Genomic DNA, 17,752 nt, shown 5'->3' with positions numbered 1-17,752 from the left:
TTATGCAAAAATATATATATCAACATTGTTCTAAATAATGTAGCCTATACCTGGGGGAGTTTTTGGGCTCGCGTTGTTTTTTTTGTAGCGGAACCTTTCCGACGCAACGTTTCACCGACGGACTGTTTTACATAACGGACCAGCATCTGTTTACACGTGAGATTTGTGCTGGATTGGACTTCAAACGTCAAGTCTTTAAACTCCAATGCTATTGTCTGTCTCGTTAAAATAAAAGGTTTGTATTTTTAAATGTTTATAAGGATTTAGTCGGCTGTTTGAACGACACGAGCCAGTACGAGTTTTTTGTATTTAACGTTAGCTGACGTTACCAAAGTAAGTTAGCTGTAAGATGTGAGTCCTCTAAATATATACGCTTTACTCCTAGCTATCGAATTAAATGGCGGATCTAGCTAGCTGCCTAGCTTCGACTGACTTATTCACTGATTAATCTACAGCTTCAGTCAGAGATGGGGAGACTAAGGAAGAAACACAACTGGAAGGGGAGACAGCAAAGTGACCCTCAACAACCAGCTGGGGATGGGAAGACAGACGTGGTGGTGGAACTGGAAGGTAAGAAAAGAGGAGAAATGGGCGTTCACAAGTGAAATCAGTGAACTGGTGAAATGATTCAGTGACAACAGTGAAATTATTGTCTGTTCGTGTTTGGCTTGTGGATCGTCTCCTCGCTTCTGATGCCACTTGTTTTCCTTCAACAGATGGGTCCAAACTTAAGGGCGTGGATGAGAGCAACGCCCTGGTCCTCCCAGCCAACAAAGCCAAGAAGAAGAAAGCCATAGAGAGACCTGTCTCCAAGAAACATCCCCTCACTAAGAAGCAGAGGAAACAGCTGCAGAAGGTCCTCGAACTCAAGGAGAAGAAAGCTCAGGTAGGAGGCAGTCTGACATGTGCAGCACGTCATGCCTAAACTTCATCTGAGAGTATGGATGAGTGTCCATGAGCAAGGCACTAAACCCCAGGTTGCTCCAGTGGATCTGCTGAGAGTTGACGACTAGTGTGGCTTAGGGCTGGGGAATATATCGATATTATATCGATATCGTGATATGAAACTAGATATTGTCTTAGATTTTGGATATCGTAATATCGTGATATGGCATAAGTGTTGTCTTTTCCTGGTTTTAAAAGCTGCATTACAGTAAAGTGATGTCATTTTCTGAACTTACTGTTCTAGACTGTTCTAGCTGTTCTATTATTTGCCTTTACCCACTTAGTCATTATATCCACATTACTGATGATTAATTATCAAAAATCTCATTGTGTAAATATTTTGTGAAAGCACCAATAGTCATCGCTACAATATTGTCGCAATATCGATATTGAGGTATTTGTTAAAAAATATCATTATATTTGATTTTGTCCATATCGCCCAGCCCTACTTACAACTGAACATTTAACCCACTTCGTAGAAAATACTGAGATATATATATCGTACATATCGCCCAGCCCTAGTGTGGCTGGAAAAAAAAGCAGATGTCTTCAGTTAATAATCCTTTGATAAGTGAAGGTTAAAATAATAGAAATGTGTCTGTATGTGAGATCTATGGTAACTCCACATGGTTTTGGCAGCAGTGTGGTCTAGTGGCCTAAGTGGTTGTCCCACAATGGAACGGTCGCAGGTTAAAACCCCACAACAGCCTTCTGTTCTGTCAGGAGTGTCCTTGAACTAGACACTGAATCTCTATTTGCTGAGTCATTGTATGCTGTTCTGCATAAGAGCATCGGGTAAATGCATAAAATGTAAAATGTTTAGAAACTCTTGGCAATGAGTGTTGGGCAAACTTGATATGATGGACAACAACATCCTAATGCATCCCTCTTCTCCTCTATCCTGTTCAGAGAGCAGACATACTGACCAAGCTGGCTGAGGTGCAGCTTCCAGAGTCTGAGCTGAAGCAGCTGTACACCACTTCCAAACTTGGCACAGGAGACAAGCTTTACCACTTTACCAGAATAAACAGTATGTGCACGCACACATACACACATAATATATAAGCTAAGCTAAATGAAGTAGTCAGATTTGTCTGTGTTTCTCAATGGGGGATGGGGAGATGGTGGTGTCTGACTGTTCATGTTTTCCCAGGACAACAGATGAAGTAGAAGATGGAGGCTCAGGGCCGAAGATCAGCAGCCTGAGCGGAGCTAACAGGAAAAGAAAATGGAAAGCAGAGGATGAAGAAGAAGAGGAAGAGCAAAAGGGAGAAGAGAGCAGCGATCTGGACACTTCCTCCGATGATGATGATGATGACGAGGATGATGGAGGAAATGAGACCACAGAGGCGTGTGAATCTAAGGAAGCCAGCTCTCCCTGTCAGGAGACAAAGGGCAAAGAGGAGGTGAAGGAAGAACGGGCGACAGTGACAGATGGACAGAATGAGAAGAAGGGTTCAGATCAGAGCGAGGTCCCCAGCAAAAAGCCATCCCAGCCTGCTGTCTTCATTCCAGTTGATAGACTGCCAGAAATACAGGTTTGTGTTCTGTGTGGGTGTCTGTCTGTCTGTCTGAGAGAGAGTGAGAGTCTGAGTGAGTAAGTGAGTAAGCTACACATATTTCTTTCAGAGAGGAGTAGTTGGTTTATGTGTTTTTCAATCTGTCTTTGCACATGCTACAGGAAGCTCGTCTGAGGCTGCCTGTACTGGCGGAGGAGCAGGTAATTATGGAGGCGGTGAGAGAGAATCACAGTGTCGTCCTCTGCGGAGAGACCGGAAGTGGGAAGACCACTCAAGTGCCTCAGTTCCTGTATGAGGCAGGCTACGCCAGGTACATATACCAGTCCTTTTATCCTGAGTTTATCCCCTGTTTGTGGTAGCGTCCTTAAATATCTCACTGGATATTTTCCTCCAGAACAGCTTACAGGAGATCACACATTAGTATCTGATATCATCTGATCTGATATTATCTTCATTCTTTTGCTCTCTTTCTCCAGTGGCAGTGGGATTATAGGTGTCACTGAACCAAGGAGGGTGGCAGCTGTCAGCATGTCCCACAGAGTGGCCAAAGAGATGAACCTGTCCACACGGTACCAAAATTACTTCACTCTGTAGATTTTCAAAGTATTTGGCATAGAGAAACCTACCTCAAAGGCACAGACTTTACTTTGAAAATATACTGAGTATATTAGAACATGTATTTCTTCTCGTATGTCTTTGTGACAACCTTCTGAAAGGAAATTCCTCTGTTGAGGGAAACATTTTCTAAATTATATGGAGCTTATTGGGGTCTGTCTGTTTTTTAGGGTGGTGTCATACCAGATTCGATATGAGGGGAATGTGACCAGCGACACCAAGATCAAGTTCATGACGGATGGTGTTCTACTGAAGGAGATTCAGAAGGTATCTCCTTTACTGTCCCCCACCAACTAATATGCAACACACACACACACACACACACACACACACACACACACAAACACATACAGGTGCCTGGGCAATAGAGAGAAATGAGTTGTGCCTTAAGTTGAGCCTTAACTTCCTTAAAATCTGCACATTTCTCCCTGCTGTGCTTTTGTTGTGGTGGGATACCATATTTATATTATGGTTACTAACATTGAGTCCACTTTCATCTTTGTGTGATGATGTGAGAGACCACAAGAGCCCTTGAGAGGATGGTTTGACCCATTATTATCAGCCTGACCTTGCTAGAGGTGGGATAGTTGGAGGGGACCAACGAACACAGCTGAACCAGTGATACTGACACAAAAATACAAACTATCTTTCATGTAGGGAGGCTACGGGAAACCCAGTGTTATTGAAAGCATTTTTTCCATCAGTAATTGACTCAGGTGTAATGTCTACGTAAAAGAGTCCCTGTCACCTTGTATCTATGTAATACTGCCACTATCTCTGTCTTGTCTCATAGGATTTCTTGCTCCAGAAGTACAGTGTGATAATCATAGATGAGGCTCATGAAAGGAGCGTATACACAGACATTCTCATCGGCCTGCTGTCTCGTATCGTCCCGCTCAGAAACAAGGTAAGCAGCAACGCCATGCCTAGTGTTTGACGGGAGAAATGTCTCATTCACCTCTGGTCACGCTCGGATATTGAAGTCTATATTTCAGACAACATGTTTTACCGTCCTTCCCTTCCGTCAACCTGCTGTTTCGTGAATGCCCCCTACAGAAAGGTCTGCCCATGAAGCTGCTGGTCATGTCGGCCACTCTGCGAGTCGAAGACTTCACCGACAACAGGAAGCTGTTTCCATCGCCTCCGCCTGTCATCAAGGTGGATGCCCGCCAATTCCCTGTCACTATCCATTTCAACAAACGTACCCCTCTGGAGGATTACACTGGAGAGGTCTTCCACAAGATCTGCAAGATCCACCGCATGCTGCCTCCAGGTACAGACACACACACACACACACACACTCAGCCTCATACATATGCACAGCCAGATTTTGTACTTTTCACACTGTATCTTGCTTAAGGACACTTTGACAGGACACATCGCTGTTGCTGGAATTGAACCTGAGACCCTCCGGATACGGGACGGTCTCTTTAACCACTGCACTACACTGCCACCCAGACTTAATTTCTCTGTCCATCAGGTGGTATCCTGGTGTTCCTGACTGGCCAGGCTGAGGTGCACACTGTATGTAGAAGACTGAGGAAAGCTTTCCCCTTCAGGAAGGGTAACACAACCACTGGTGAGTGTAACACACACACACACACACACATACACACACACCTGCTCGCTCACTTATGCACTCTCTCTGAATAGAATGTATAATCACTTCTTTTTTTTTCCAGGTGAAGATGAGGAGGCTGATACCTCAGAGGCGATGAGGAAGTTTAAGAAGGCCAAACAGAAGAAGACTGTGGTAAGTCAGGTGTTAAATGCCCCCAAAGGCCACAATCACATTATTCAAGGCTCTTACTGTGTGTGTTGCAGTATGATAAAAGGCACCTGTATCCTCGACAGATATACACTGTTTACACATATTTTAAGGCATTGCATGCTTTACTCTCTGTCTTCAGTCCCTGCCCCGTATCGACCTGGACAATTATTCTGCCTTACCGGTGGATGAGGGGGACGAGGACAGACAGGCTGGGATAGGAGACGAGGAGGATGAAGGCTCTGACCTGGAACTGGGAGACGATCCTGGTGACACAGGTAAGATACACCACTAGTTCTCCAAATCCAGAGGGACCTATTTCAGATGAATATCTATACTAATTCTCTTCTGTCTTTTGCATTGTATGTTTTTATAGAGGAGAAGGCCGACCCATCCATTCCTCTGTATGTCCTCCCTCTGTACTCTCTCTTGGCCCCAGAGCAGCAGGCTAAAGTAAGATTATTAACCTGACGTTTATCAGTACAAAGACTGATTAAAAATAGTTTAAGATTAACTGCTTTGATCCCAGAGAGGAAACTGGGTCGTTACAGCAACACAGAATAGAACTGTTGGTTAGCAAACAAAGAGTGAAAAAGTTAACGAAAGATAAAAATAAATTAAAGCTAGATTGCCTCTCTGATGCTAATAAAATGTTACAATGTCTCCACGATAACGTAAGTAAATTTCACATTAAGATGGCTATTCACAGTGACAAATGCATGAATTGTACAGGTTTACTAATTGTAATCACCTATACTACACCAATATTTCCTGAATGTCAGGCATGTTGTAAGTTTAGAAATGCATTTAGAAACACATTTAGAAATGCAAATCAGACACTTGAAAGCCCTCTATAGAGTAACTGTTGTGATGTATTATGTGTCCAAATATTGTGTGTGTGTTGTGTGCCTGTGGTGTAGGTGTTCAGGCCCCCCCCACCTGGCACTCGTCTCTGTGTGGTAGCCACCAACGTGGCAGAGACGTCTCTGACCATCCCTGGGGTCAAGTACGTGGTCGACTGTGGTCGGGTTAAGAAGCGTTACTACGACCGCGTGACCGGCGTGTCCTCCTTCAAGGTCTCATGGACCTCTCAGGCCTCAGCCAACCAGAGGGCAGGTAGAGCTGGACGAACAGAGCCGGGACACTGCTACAGGTCAGAACTTTACTTGCTGTCTTCACCCCAGGAGAATATTCTCAGATATTTTCTCATCTTTAGGAAATGGGAAACTTCTGTGTAACTGAAGGTGTTTATATCCTGCAGGTTGTACTCCTCTGCAGTGTTTGGGGACTTCAGTCCGTTCTCTGAGGCAGAGATCACTCGCCGGCCTGTGGAAGACCTGGTTTTGCAGATGAAGGACCTCAACATAGACAAGGTCAGTAAATGTAGAACAGCTCATGGACCAATAGTAGAAGATACTAGAAGACTGGTTCCACTGAGCAGTTTCCAGTTGTGAATGCATGTAACTGTGAATGTGAAGCAGGGCATTGCTGAAAAAAAACATGCGCGCTCAGTCAACTTCCCCGAGATAAAGAAAGGTAAAACATGCTGTGTTTTGTTGAAATGCTACACAGATCTTTGTGTGTGTCTTCAGGTGGTGAATTTCCCTTTTCCTACGTCTCCCTCTGGTGAGGCTCTTGTTGCCGCAGAACAGTTACTGGTCTCACTGGGAGCTCTGAAAGAGCCGCCTCGCACCGGAAGGTAACTGTCTACCTCTATCTCTATCTCTGCCTCTCCCTCTCTTCCCTGTCTTTTTCTTAATCTTCCCATCTTATTGGCCCATTTTACCCAGTGAATTGAGATAAAATAAGCAGTCCATTAGTCAAGTTGTGTGACCAAGCCTCAAGCCTACAATCTGTTATTTATTTTTAAACCAGGGTGAAAGAGATGGAGCAAGCGAGGCTGAGCTGTCCCATCACACCCCTGGGCAGGGCGATGGCTTCATTCCCTGTGGCACCACGCTATGCTAAAATGCTAGCGCTGGGGAAGCAGCAGGATTGCCTGCCGTACGTCATTGCTGTGGTGGCAGCCATGACAGTCCGGGAGATCTTTGAAGACCTTGACAGGTGAGAGGACACACGTTTGCTCTGTCTTTATGTAAATATATTCATGTTTTTATATTCTAAACATGTTTTCCTCCCTCCTCCTCAGGCCTGCAGGTAGTGAGGATGAGAGTTCCAAGCTGGCCCAGCGCCGGGCTCGCCTGACCCAGATGAGGAGGCTTTGGGCTGGGCAAGGAGCCTCACTCCTGCTGGGGGACCTTATGGTCATGCTGGGTAAGGTCACTTTTGTTATGTTGTGACTGAATAGTACTGCACAGATTCTAGCTTTGGGCATCATATGATGTGTTGACCTTTAATTTCAGGTTTAGATCCATTATATTTATGATAATTAGGGCTGCATTTATTAAGCGTTTGCGGTGGCAGTAATGCAGTTGTGTGCGTAAAATGTGCGATTCGGATCTACTAACCTGTGCACACAAGCATTTGCATGAGGAAATGGGGTAGACACTTATTAGGAGATTTTTTAGCACATCTGACCCAATTATGTATTTTGAGGAATAGCAATGGTAGGGTGTAAATGGAGGAGGAGATTATTTAAATGGATCACTCTCAATCACTCCCATTGATTTACTGAACAAAAACGTGCATAACTGTGCACAGTATTTAATGCCCAGAGGAAGCACACCCTAACTTCTCACGCTGAGAAAGTGTTATGTGTTCAAAGGAAGAACAGGCAGAGAGATAAGAAATAAGATAGAGAAATAGAGAGAGAAAAAAGAAAGAGGGTAATATGAGAGAGTGTTCCATTTGAGAATTACTCCCTCTTCAAATATCCGAGGATAAGATTAAAAGAAATTGCAGATTCCCATGTCATATTATCACTGCTTGATGAAATGATGCAGTGCGGCAGCATGTGGGAAAAAGCTATGGCCATTAAGTTTTTGCACATGGTAGTAATTAGCACACCTCAATACAGTCAATACAGTCCTTGGTGTTTGTGTATTTATGCAAGTTGTATGCGTAAAGTATGTTGATAAGAATATATTTGTGTTTGCATGTGACTGCAGGTGCTGTCGGGGCTTGTGAATTTGCTGGCTGTACACCAAAGTTTTGTGAGGAGAATGGCCTGAGGTATAAAGCCATGGTGGAGATCAGGCGGCTTAGAGGACAACTTACCAATGCAGGTACATGCACACAAATTTATAGATGACCAAACTCACCGTACGCCACAGAAACGGCATAGAAAATCATTCATATTGTCTTTTCCCAGTGAATGCAGTGTGTCCTGAGGTGGGAGTATTTGTGGATCCTAAAATGAGTCCACCAACAGAGAGCCAGGTGGTTTGCTTGCGGCAGATTGTACTGGCCGGACTGGGAGACCATCTTGCACGGCGTGTACAGGCAGAAGAAATACTAGACCCAAAATGGAGGAATGGATACAAGGCAAGTTGCACTGAGAACTATTATTGTGATTTGGGGAAAGAACTGTAATTCTCCTTCACCTCCTCAACTTTTTTGTCTCTGTTGACAGACGCCTCTGTTGGACGACCCAGTCTTCATTCACCCCACCTCTGCGCTGTTCAAAACACTACCTGAGTTTGTCGTCTACCAGGAGGTCATGGAGACCACCAAGATGTACATGAGAGGTAAATGAGCTTGGGGAAAACAGGCATTAAGCTTACTGGTGTCAGTGATACACAACTGACTTAAATTTTTTAAAGTCAGTCGTAGTAGTAGAATAGAATAGAATAGTAGAATAGGAACTGAGAGTGTCTAAACTCCTTTAACCTTATCGCCATATATTGGTCCTCACTAATACATGCTATGAGACGGCACCATGTCTGTCTACTCGCTCTGTGTCTCGGAGACAGGAAAGGAATCCAGAATCCAGGAAGAGAGCGGCTGTAGTTTCTACGAGTTGGAAATCCCCATCGATGACGTCATCGACGGGTGAATTTTTGAACTTCCCACAGCCCGTCTCCCAGACACAGAGCGAGTAGACAGACATGGTGCCGCCTCATAGCATGTATTAGTGAGGAGGACTAATATATAGAGATATGGTTAAAAAAAAACTGATATAGCTTCTATTCCTGTAGAAGACTTGTGTACTGATTTTTATTGCACCATATCAAGCTATTGACTCCCTGTCTAGTCTTATCAACTGTTTGTGTGGAATCTATTGTGCCAATTTGTGATGTGTTGTTCTTTAATGTTATGTTATTGTGTTTCTTGTGTTCTTTTATATTATGCGCTTTTACTGTGAAGCCCTGTCGATAAGCCAAATTTCAATGCAATAAAGTTTGGATTGAACTGCATATTGTTGCTGCCATTGTTATATGAAGTCAAATTTGCTGGAGTGTCGCTTACCATTTGGGAAAATGTGTCCTCCTTTCTGCCTGTCTCTGTCTCTGTCAGGTGTGTCGGCAGTAGAAGCAGAGTGGGTCCCCCAGCTTCTGCCCCAGTACTGTCATTTCGGCTCTGCCCTGGAGACTCCGTCGCCGTGGCTCTGTTCCTCCACAGGCACAGTCAAATGTCAACGTTCAAGCACCTTCTGTAAGTGTCACTTCTCTCTATAGCTGGCTGTCATTCTTGCTGTAAGGTGTCTCTGTCCGCCTACGTTACTATAATGTCTGTGTCTGTCCTGCAGTCCGTGTGGGTTGGCAGCTGCCTGCAGTGGAGATGGATTATCCAGACGGCCTGGAACGCTACAAACTATTTGCCAGGTTCCTGCTTGAGGGACAGGTATTGCAGCAAAACCTGACAGCCCCGGTCTCTTTGCAGTCCTTATCACTTCAAATCCATCGCATTGAATTGTATGCTTTGTCTTATGCTTTGTCTGTTTTGCAGGTATGCCCTAAACTGAAGAAACACAGCCACCACCTTCTCTCAAACCCCTCCATCATGCTGAAGACATGGGCAAAGTAAGCTTACAGTCTCACACCTGGCCGTCTGAGGCCTTTCGTCTCTCAGTGAAATCAACTTGTTTGGAGAAAAGACTATTCTCTTACTCTTGTTGCTTTGCTGTCCCAGGCTGCAGCCCAGGACCGAGGCTTTGCTGGGAGCGCTGGTGTCCGAGAGAGTTGACTGTAGAGAGGCTCTTTTCTCCGTCTGGAAGAACAAAGACAAATGTGAGGGTTTGATGTGTTTGGCATGATTTGTCTGAGTCTGTTTGGTGAGACCTCTTGTCGTCTAACACCATTGTTTTCTCATGTTTTTTTTCTCACCCTTAAGTCCTGCTGTCTGCATACTGCCAGTGGCTACCTGAAGCCATGCACCAGGAAGTAGCCAAAAGTTGGCCTCCTATATGAGGGAATGTGACCAGGACCTTTGAAAAGAAGGTGGAAAATGACACATTAAAGAGACTTGTGACCAGACCTACCTTGACCTACAGATTGGCAAAAAACTCCTCACCCCCAGACTCTTCTCCAGCATCAAAAGGGCCCTTCTTCTTACAGTCAAACCTAATTGTTTTTATGTTCTTTGCAAGTGCACCTGTCACCACACGACACTGCCTTTCTCCCATTTGTATTTTATATGTCTATGAATTGTACAGTTTTCTCCGGCAGAAAATGTTTCCACTAGAGCTCTATAATGACTTTTTAACTTGTGGTTCATCAGTGTACTGCTGTCAGGCATTCATGGCTGATTTGGTCTTCATAAGACTCATTAAAAGTGTGGCTCTGCTCTGAATGAGGCTAGTGTTTGCTTATTCATGCTGTCTGTGTGTCAACTGTGGTTGATAATTAATAATAATAAACTTTATTTGTATAGCACCTTTCATACAAGAAATGCAGCTCAAAGTGCTTTACAACAAAGAAATTACATGCATGGAAATAGACATAGAATGAGCATAACATAAGATGGAAAATAAAACCCATAAGTGCGAAGCAAGTGCAAAAAAAAAAAAAGGTTTAAGGCCTGTATCAGGAAATTAAGATGAAGATATGAGAAAAACAATTCATTCCCAAATGTAAGAAGTTGCAAGGGAGATATTTTAAAATTGGGCTTTATTTATTATAAAAAGAAGAAACACTAATTGTTCTGGGCCCCTCTGATTGGCTCGTTCTGTTGTGTCGTCATTTCCCGCTGTCAGCTCATACACTTCCGGAAGAAGCGGAAGATAACATTGGAAATTCGCAGCTTAGCGTGTTTTTTAAGGGTAGGAAGAAACAACCAGAGCTTTGTTTTGAGTCATTTTAAGTCGAAAACGTGAAGTAAACCGTCAACATGGTGGGTGTCGCTCAATAAGCTCATTTTGTCTGCGGATGATGACAAATTTCTCCCTAAACAAATCGATTGAGCAGTTAGCAAGCGGCTAACAACAACAAGATGCCCTGTCATGATACAAGTGAAAATAATCCTGTGTGGCTAACCGATTAATGTACAGTACTAAAAACGTTATTGTCCGTGAATATGTGTGGTGTAAGAAGTTTTGGTTTCCTTCACAGTTTTCCTTCCACGTATTCGACCACCCGATGCCTCGGGCTTTTCAAAACCGCTTCTCCACTCAGTACCGCTGCTACTCGGTGTCGATGCTGGCAGGTCCAAACGACCGGTCAGATGTGGAGAAAGGAGGCAAAAGTAAGCATTTTAAAGACAAACGGATTTAATATACTTTGTTTGTCTTTTAATAATGTTGACAATAGGACAGAATATGGAACTTGTTAGACTACCTGCGGCTAATTGTGTTTTTTCCCCATGAATCACAGAGCCTGCATTGTTTATATTTACTAGAGATTTGGAATGGTTTTCATATTAATGTGTGAATTAATGATTGATGTCTCCTTTCAGTAATAATGCCACCTTCTGCTCTTGACCAGCTCAGTAAGTGCGACTTTAATGAAGTTCCTCTACAGTAATATAAAACGTCTTTATGCATTTTCCATGATTCTCACCTCCTCTCTGCTCCTCTCCCACACAGGCAGGCTGAACATCACCTATCCGATGTTGTTCAAGTTGAGCAACAAGAACTCAGACAGAACGACACACTGTGGTGTGCTGGAGTTTGTGGCAGACGAGGGAATCTGCTACCTGCCACACTGGGTAAGAAACACTCAGTAACAAGTTTACTGTCAGTGCCACACGGGAGAGAAATTGACAAAATGTCTATAAATGTCTGCAATCACCACTGTAGGAAACCTAGTATGTACCAATAAATAAACACTATTTGAGGGATAATACACAACATTGAGATGAAGAAGCAGAAATGGGATGTGGTCATAAAATGCATTGTTATTTTTTTTTTTCATAGTCTCAAACAATGATATCCTGCCAATGCTATGATCCTTTGACAAACACTAAAGAGCAAGGACTCTCCATTAGAGCTGAAATGATTAGTTGGTTAATCGATTAATTGATCGACACAAAATTAGTTGATTATAATCTTGAGAATTGATTAATTGTTTTAGTCATTTATCAACAAAAAATGCCAAACATTTGCTGGTTACAGCTTCGCAAATGCTTGCAAAGATTTGTTTGCTTTTCTCTGTTATATATTATTATAAGATGAATACTTTGGATTTTTTTGGCTGCTGGTCAGACTAAGTAAGCGATTCTAAGACCTAATTTGAGTTTTGGTAATTTGTGATGGGAATTTGTCATTATTTTTGACATCTTATAGACTAAACGATTAATCGATTAATTGAAAAACTAATAATTAATGAAAACAATCATTAGTTACAGCCCTTATCTCCATTTGGCTTAACTACAGCTCTTGTGATGAGATAGGCTCAAAATCATGCTTTTTATTTTTTTCCATTTTCTTTGCTGATTTAGTGCGATTTGACAAGACATTTGATACCTTCCACAACTTTAATTAAATGTTAATGCACTCACGCACAGACACTCTGTAACAAGTATTCATCCAGGCCATGGTGTGAATTGTACTGATGTTTGTTTATTTCTTCCCTGCAGATGATGCAGAATCTCCTGCTGGAGGAAGGCGGTCTAGTCCAAGTAGAGAGTGTAAACCTTATGGTGGCCACCTACTCCAAGTTCCAGCCGCAAAGCCCAGACTTCCTGGACATCACAAACCCCAAAGCAGTGTATGAAATATTAGCCAGGACCATTAAATTGAACTTTATCACATTTACAAGACAAGTGTTTAACTTGCTGGTCTGTTTCGCAGGCTGGAAAATGCCTTGAGAAACTTTGCCTGCTTGACGACCGGTGATGTCATCGCTATCAACTACAATGAAAAGGTAATACTTAAAAATCTGCTTGTTCAAATTAAATATTCTTAGTCTATTATATTAGTATGGTTTTATCTCTGCCTTTGTGTGTTTACTGAAGTCTGACTATTTGTTTCAGATCTATGAACTGCGAGTAATGGAGACCAAGCCAGATAAAGCAGTATCCATCATTGAGTGTGATATGAATGTAAGACCCTCTGTCTACTGACCCTCGCATCAGTAAAATAATACAGAAAACAGTGAATTACTCTATTGTACTCTGGCTTAGTTATGTCTTAAATCTGTGACTCGCATCGTTTCTCAGGTGGATTTTGATGCTCCATTGGGTTACAAAGAGCCTGAAAGACGGCCTCAGCACTATGAGGAACCAACGGTAAGAACCAAACAGCTTTTGTCTACGAATGGATGATGCTAAACGTACCTGTGGACATTTTGACAAAACCTTCTCTCTTCTCTTCACAGGAGGAAGAAGGAGATCCCCCCAGTTACGCTGACATGGACATGGGATTCAGAGTGAGTTCATTTTTCTATCAGTCATTGGCAAATTAATATTTTCATGAATATTGAGCCCACATAGCTGGTGTCAATGTAACTTAATTTCTGTTTTTGTATCTCTACAATCCCCAGGCGTTCACTGGCTCTGGTAATCGCTTGGATGGCAAAAAGAAAGGCATTGAGCCCAGCCCTGCCCCTATTGACCCAAGTGACATTAAAAGGTCAGAAGATAATCAATATTTTATACCCTGCCCTGACAGTTGACGATTGTAACTCCCCATTTACATAATTATTCAAGATTATAATTCTATCATTTTTGTCACACCTGTCTAATCCTTATGTACTGCATTTATCTCTGAACCAATATAGAAATATTTGCAATTTGTTTTGAGTGTAAAATCAGTGATCTAAACTCACTCTACTCTTTTCTGATACAGAGGCATTCCTAACTATGAGTACAAAGTTGGCAGGATCACCTTCATTAGGAACTCTAGGCCTCTGCCCAGGAAAACAATAGAAGATGTAAGTAGTCGGGATGGTTCTGTCAGACATTTAATATTTTGACTAAGCTTTGTTACAGTATTTCAATACATTCCAGTGCTGTTCCTCACATTCTGTTATTTTGAATTTTAACAAGAGTACTCTAAATCAGTGTCTTGTATTTAGGGCTCATGGTGTAGTACGCCACTTATAAGTACTTTTATATTTCATCGTTACACTCAGGATGAAGCCATGAGCAGATTCATCGCCTTCTCCGGTGAAGGACAGTCGCTACGCAAGAAGGGAAGAAAGCCTTGAAAATTTCAGAGAGGCTGGCTGATGTGCACAAACTCACCATATCTATTGTACACCCACTACAAAAAGTAAAAAAAAAAAACTGGCAAACTGGCATTCAAAAGCACAGGGATTCTATTTTTCTGTCCCTTGGAAAATGCAGTTGTGTGATCGAGTTTGAATTATATTTAATTTAAGACTCTAGCAGTAATACATTTGCTAAACACGTGAAAGTGAGCGCTATAAAATGAGTGCTGCTAGTAGTAATTTGGTGTCCAAGAGTCCAGTGTTACTGGTTTGACCCTGGAAAAATAATTACATTGCCAAGCCACCAACACAGGGGTTTATTCATAAAGCATTGTTTTGATATCAGATTTGAATTACCTTTGCCCACACCGGGGTGAATTAAATAAATATATATATATATATAGTGCATTTGTTTTTTTTCCATAATGGCTGGTTGCATCTATAATTCATTTGTAAAATCCTCCTGAACACTTTTTGGAACCCTGAATCCCAAATCTTCCCCATGCCCCTTCCTTATGACAAACTTGGAGCAATGGTAGCTCTATACTCATATTTTTCATGATTATGTATTATGATAAATTCTTCTCTGGGTTTTTTTTTTTTTTTAGATTCAGAGCCTGTTGGGGTTTATAAGAATAAGTTGCAAATTTCTCTTTGCTTGGTTTATTTATAGACTGAAATAAAGTACTGTGTTTTGAAATTAAATGTGCCTTGTAATGTTTGTAATGTATTTATTAACAGCAGAACTTTAAGGACTGGCCTCATAATCGAAAACTTATTTACATAATCATAAACTGTTTTCTTGACTGAAATTTTAGCTGTGCCTGATCTGTTTTAGTGAAGTGGGCGGGAATAAGCGGAATATCAGCACGTGATTGGCCAGTTGTAATATGACTTCATCAGCCACACTGACTGTCAAAGGGTAAGCTAAAGCTAGCAGCTACAGGCAATGGATCGGTCTGAAGAAGCAGCGTGGAGGGTAACGTATCAAACTAATTACATTTTGATTTGATAAAAAAAATATGTCGGGCTTGAGTCATCTGTTTTGTTACATTAGGCTTTGAAAGAGTGAACAGTGCCAAGGCATAATAAAGGAGTTAGCTAGGTTATTAGCGAATGTGCTAACTGGACAACGTAACCTTTCCAGTGATCCATGTCGGACAGAGACGACACATCAGACGCTAAGCTAGCCAACGCTTTCTTTTGTTTCACGATTTGCATGGAAGGCAAACCTTTCGAAGTATAATCTAACCAGTCCATTTCGAAAACTAAATAAATGTATCACCAGCCACGAAAGATTGCCTGGATGCTGGGATTCATCTGTTGCAACCTCAAGGAGGCGCTGTTATTATTTGGGTTGGCTAATGTTACAAGTTGCACACACACACACACACACACACACACACACACATTCTAACAGCGTCCTCTTCAGGTTGATCTTAAATTTGCTCTGACAGTGTATTATCCAAGCTCACTCCTCTTCTTTATGATGCTTTCAGTACGTTTGCTATAGTCTAATTAATTAAAATAGAAATAATGTATACCTTCCCCAAAAGCACAACAGTAGAGGATACAAATATAACGTTAAACTGGTGCTGATAAATCTCTGGTTCTGACTCTGTCCGTCCATATAGCCACCTCGTACCTGTGATAACTACATGAGTGAGTTCAAACACTGCAAAAGCCTGTGGAACCGTTTCCACCACTATTACACGTATGGGACGTCCCCGACCTGCCAGCAGTGGAAAGAGGACTACGACAGCTGCAGGGAATGGGAGAAACACGCAGCCACAGAGGCCAAGGTACAACTGCATGAGGTGTCATTGTCTGCATGTCCTGAAAAAATCTTGGACCATCTTAAATTATACTATCTAAACTTGAGTCCTTAAAGGGTTTTTCATATAGTTGGATAGAGCAAAATCAGTTTTAGATAATATTATAAAATATTGCAGCTTTTTGGTGCACTTTTTTCCAGTGAGAAATCAACCCAGTCATACTGATATGTAGTCTGCTAGGTCTTCAGATGATTTCATTTTCACACTTATTTCAGATGTGAAATTGGTCTTGTATTTAATTCTAACTGGCATTAAAAATGCCTGCTGACTATATAATCTCTTTGTATCCTTGAGATTCCACTCACTGTACGTATCCATTTTGTTTTAATATTTAGAAACCATATATCAAATAGAATCTAGAGCTTCAAAATACATTCATCACTTATTTTTACAGTCAAAACTCATGTTACAGTCAGTGCTTATATCATGAGCTAAGTCACTGGATTTGAGTGTGAAAAGTTGTCTCAAATCGATGAAGTGAACACAAAGAGAAAGTCTGTAAGGCCCGGTCTGGAATCAGTGCATATGTTTGACTTTTACCCAACAACTCATAGGCTTTTTTAAAAGTTCTAATGTGTCTCTGTTTTGCAGGAAGCGTTACTGAGGAGTGAAAGGAACAGAGTGGCAGAGCAGAGAAAGTTCACCCCAGTTTGGGAGCTGAGGCGAGACCCTCCCAGAGACTGGCATATGCCCCTGAACCAGGAAAAGCCTCAGGACTCCTGAACTCTTGCTAGTGAAGTGCTGTCTTGGCTCCATGGTGACCAAACCAAAGTGAAAGTAACAGTCGAGACAGATTTCACTGCATGGACATACAGAATCCTTGAGTGCTGGAGAGACTGTATTCAGTGGAATGCTGCTATAGATAGTTTCTTATTTTACATGGCCTTGCAAGGTGCAGCTTTTGAAGTAGGCCAGAGCTTGGAGAGCTCTGTATTGAATTTATGCAATCAATTAGCTACCAGAGAGTCATCACATGGCTGCGCGTGGATAAAAATGTGTTGAAATTGAAATTATTTGATATGTTTTGTTATTTCCACTTTCAAAATGATTCACAAGATCTTGTCTACTGGAAGTAGCGCATGTCTTCAATTTGGATTTTGTTCATAAAAGGATGCACACCTACCTGATTTGTCACCTAAAAATGCATAATGTATTCACTGTCGGGTACACAGTAATTTGTATATTTCAGTAGTGACAGCAGCATCTGGTGCTCAATCATGAGGATGATAGTCAGTGTGAATTAACAGGCATTTTACCAGTGAATTACAATGATATGGTTTCTGTGTAGGTGTTACTATCCTTTTTACCAATCCTAAATGTTTCATTGTCCACAGGTTGTGTAAATTGAAGCATAGAAGCAGACTGCACTCTGCCTCAGTAAATGGGTTTGATGCATTTGACACTGGCTGCTCTGTTTTACTGTTCAGTGTAAGACGGATACTATAGTCTTGTCAAATTGATTGATGTATAAATGTTGTCAAGATTCAATAATGAAGGATGTGCCTTCCATTGTTTTGCTTAATACCTTAAAATGTATAAAGTAATTCTGAACATATAATAAAAAAAAAACAATGTAAATTT

At 41.8% G+C, this 17,752-nt stretch overlaps 3 protein-coding genes across 3 annotated transcripts; all 3 read left to right on the top strand.

Annotated features, from left to right (window-relative positions):
* The first annotated feature begins 143 nt into the window (after positions 1-143).
* On the top strand, positions 144-10,527 carry LOC139647885 (probable ATP-dependent RNA helicase DHX37). The gene is made up of 27 exons (XM_071523883.1): positions 144-235; positions 456-570; positions 717-886; positions 1,855-1,975; positions 2,107-2,483; positions 2,627-2,775; positions 2,942-3,034; positions 3,251-3,347; positions 3,874-3,987; positions 4,137-4,353; positions 4,561-4,659; positions 4,763-4,833; positions 4,991-5,126; positions 5,225-5,301; positions 5,769-6,001; positions 6,110-6,221; positions 6,441-6,547; positions 6,724-6,912; positions 6,998-7,122; positions 7,917-8,033; positions 8,120-8,292; positions 8,381-8,495; positions 9,265-9,402; positions 9,497-9,591; positions 9,697-9,770; positions 9,880-9,977; positions 10,081-10,527. Exons 2-27 carry the CDS (start codon positions 468-470, stop codon positions 10,155-10,157), a joined length of 3,477 nt encoding a protein of 1,158 aa, XP_071379984.1. The 5' UTR covers positions 144-235; positions 456-467; the 3' UTR covers positions 10,158-10,527.
* A 415-nt stretch (positions 10,528-10,942) lies between these two features.
* Positions 10,943-15,024, top strand: ufd1l (ubiquitin recognition factor in ER associated degradation 1). The gene is made up of 12 exons (XM_071523871.1): positions 10,943-11,079; positions 11,298-11,430; positions 11,641-11,673; positions 11,771-11,892; positions 12,763-12,893; positions 12,977-13,049; positions 13,159-13,227; positions 13,345-13,413; positions 13,503-13,553; positions 13,668-13,756; positions 13,973-14,057; positions 14,259-15,024. The coding sequence occupies exons 1-12, from the start codon at positions 11,077-11,079 to the stop codon at positions 14,331-14,333; spliced, it is 933 nt and encodes a 310-aa protein (XP_071379972.1). The 5' UTR covers positions 10,943-11,076; the 3' UTR covers positions 14,334-15,024.
* Positions 15,025-15,224: 200 nt separating this feature from the next.
* cunh22orf39 (chromosome unknown C22orf39 homolog) lies at positions 15,225-17,717 on the top strand. Its single transcript, XM_071523890.1, has 3 exons — positions 15,225-15,315; positions 15,971-16,138; positions 16,763-17,717. The coding sequence occupies exons 1-3, from the start codon at positions 15,286-15,288 to the stop codon at positions 16,892-16,894; spliced, it is 330 nt and encodes a 109-aa protein (XP_071379991.1). The 5' UTR covers positions 15,225-15,285; the 3' UTR covers positions 16,895-17,717.
* Positions 17,718-17,752: the final 35 nt, after the last annotated feature.

The sequence above is a fragment of the Centroberyx affinis genome, unplaced genomic scaffold (genome assembly GCF_046629955.1).
Source record: "Centroberyx affinis isolate AG114_WGS23_722 - 3 ecotype Tasmania unplaced genomic scaffold, CSIRO-AGI_Caff_v1 ptg001129l_1, whole genome shotgun sequence".
Lineage (NCBI taxonomy): Eukaryota > Metazoa > Chordata > Actinopteri > Beryciformes > Berycidae > Centroberyx > Centroberyx affinis.
Note: the sequence above shows the minus strand (reverse complement) of the source record. Positions and strands in the feature narration are given on the sequence as shown.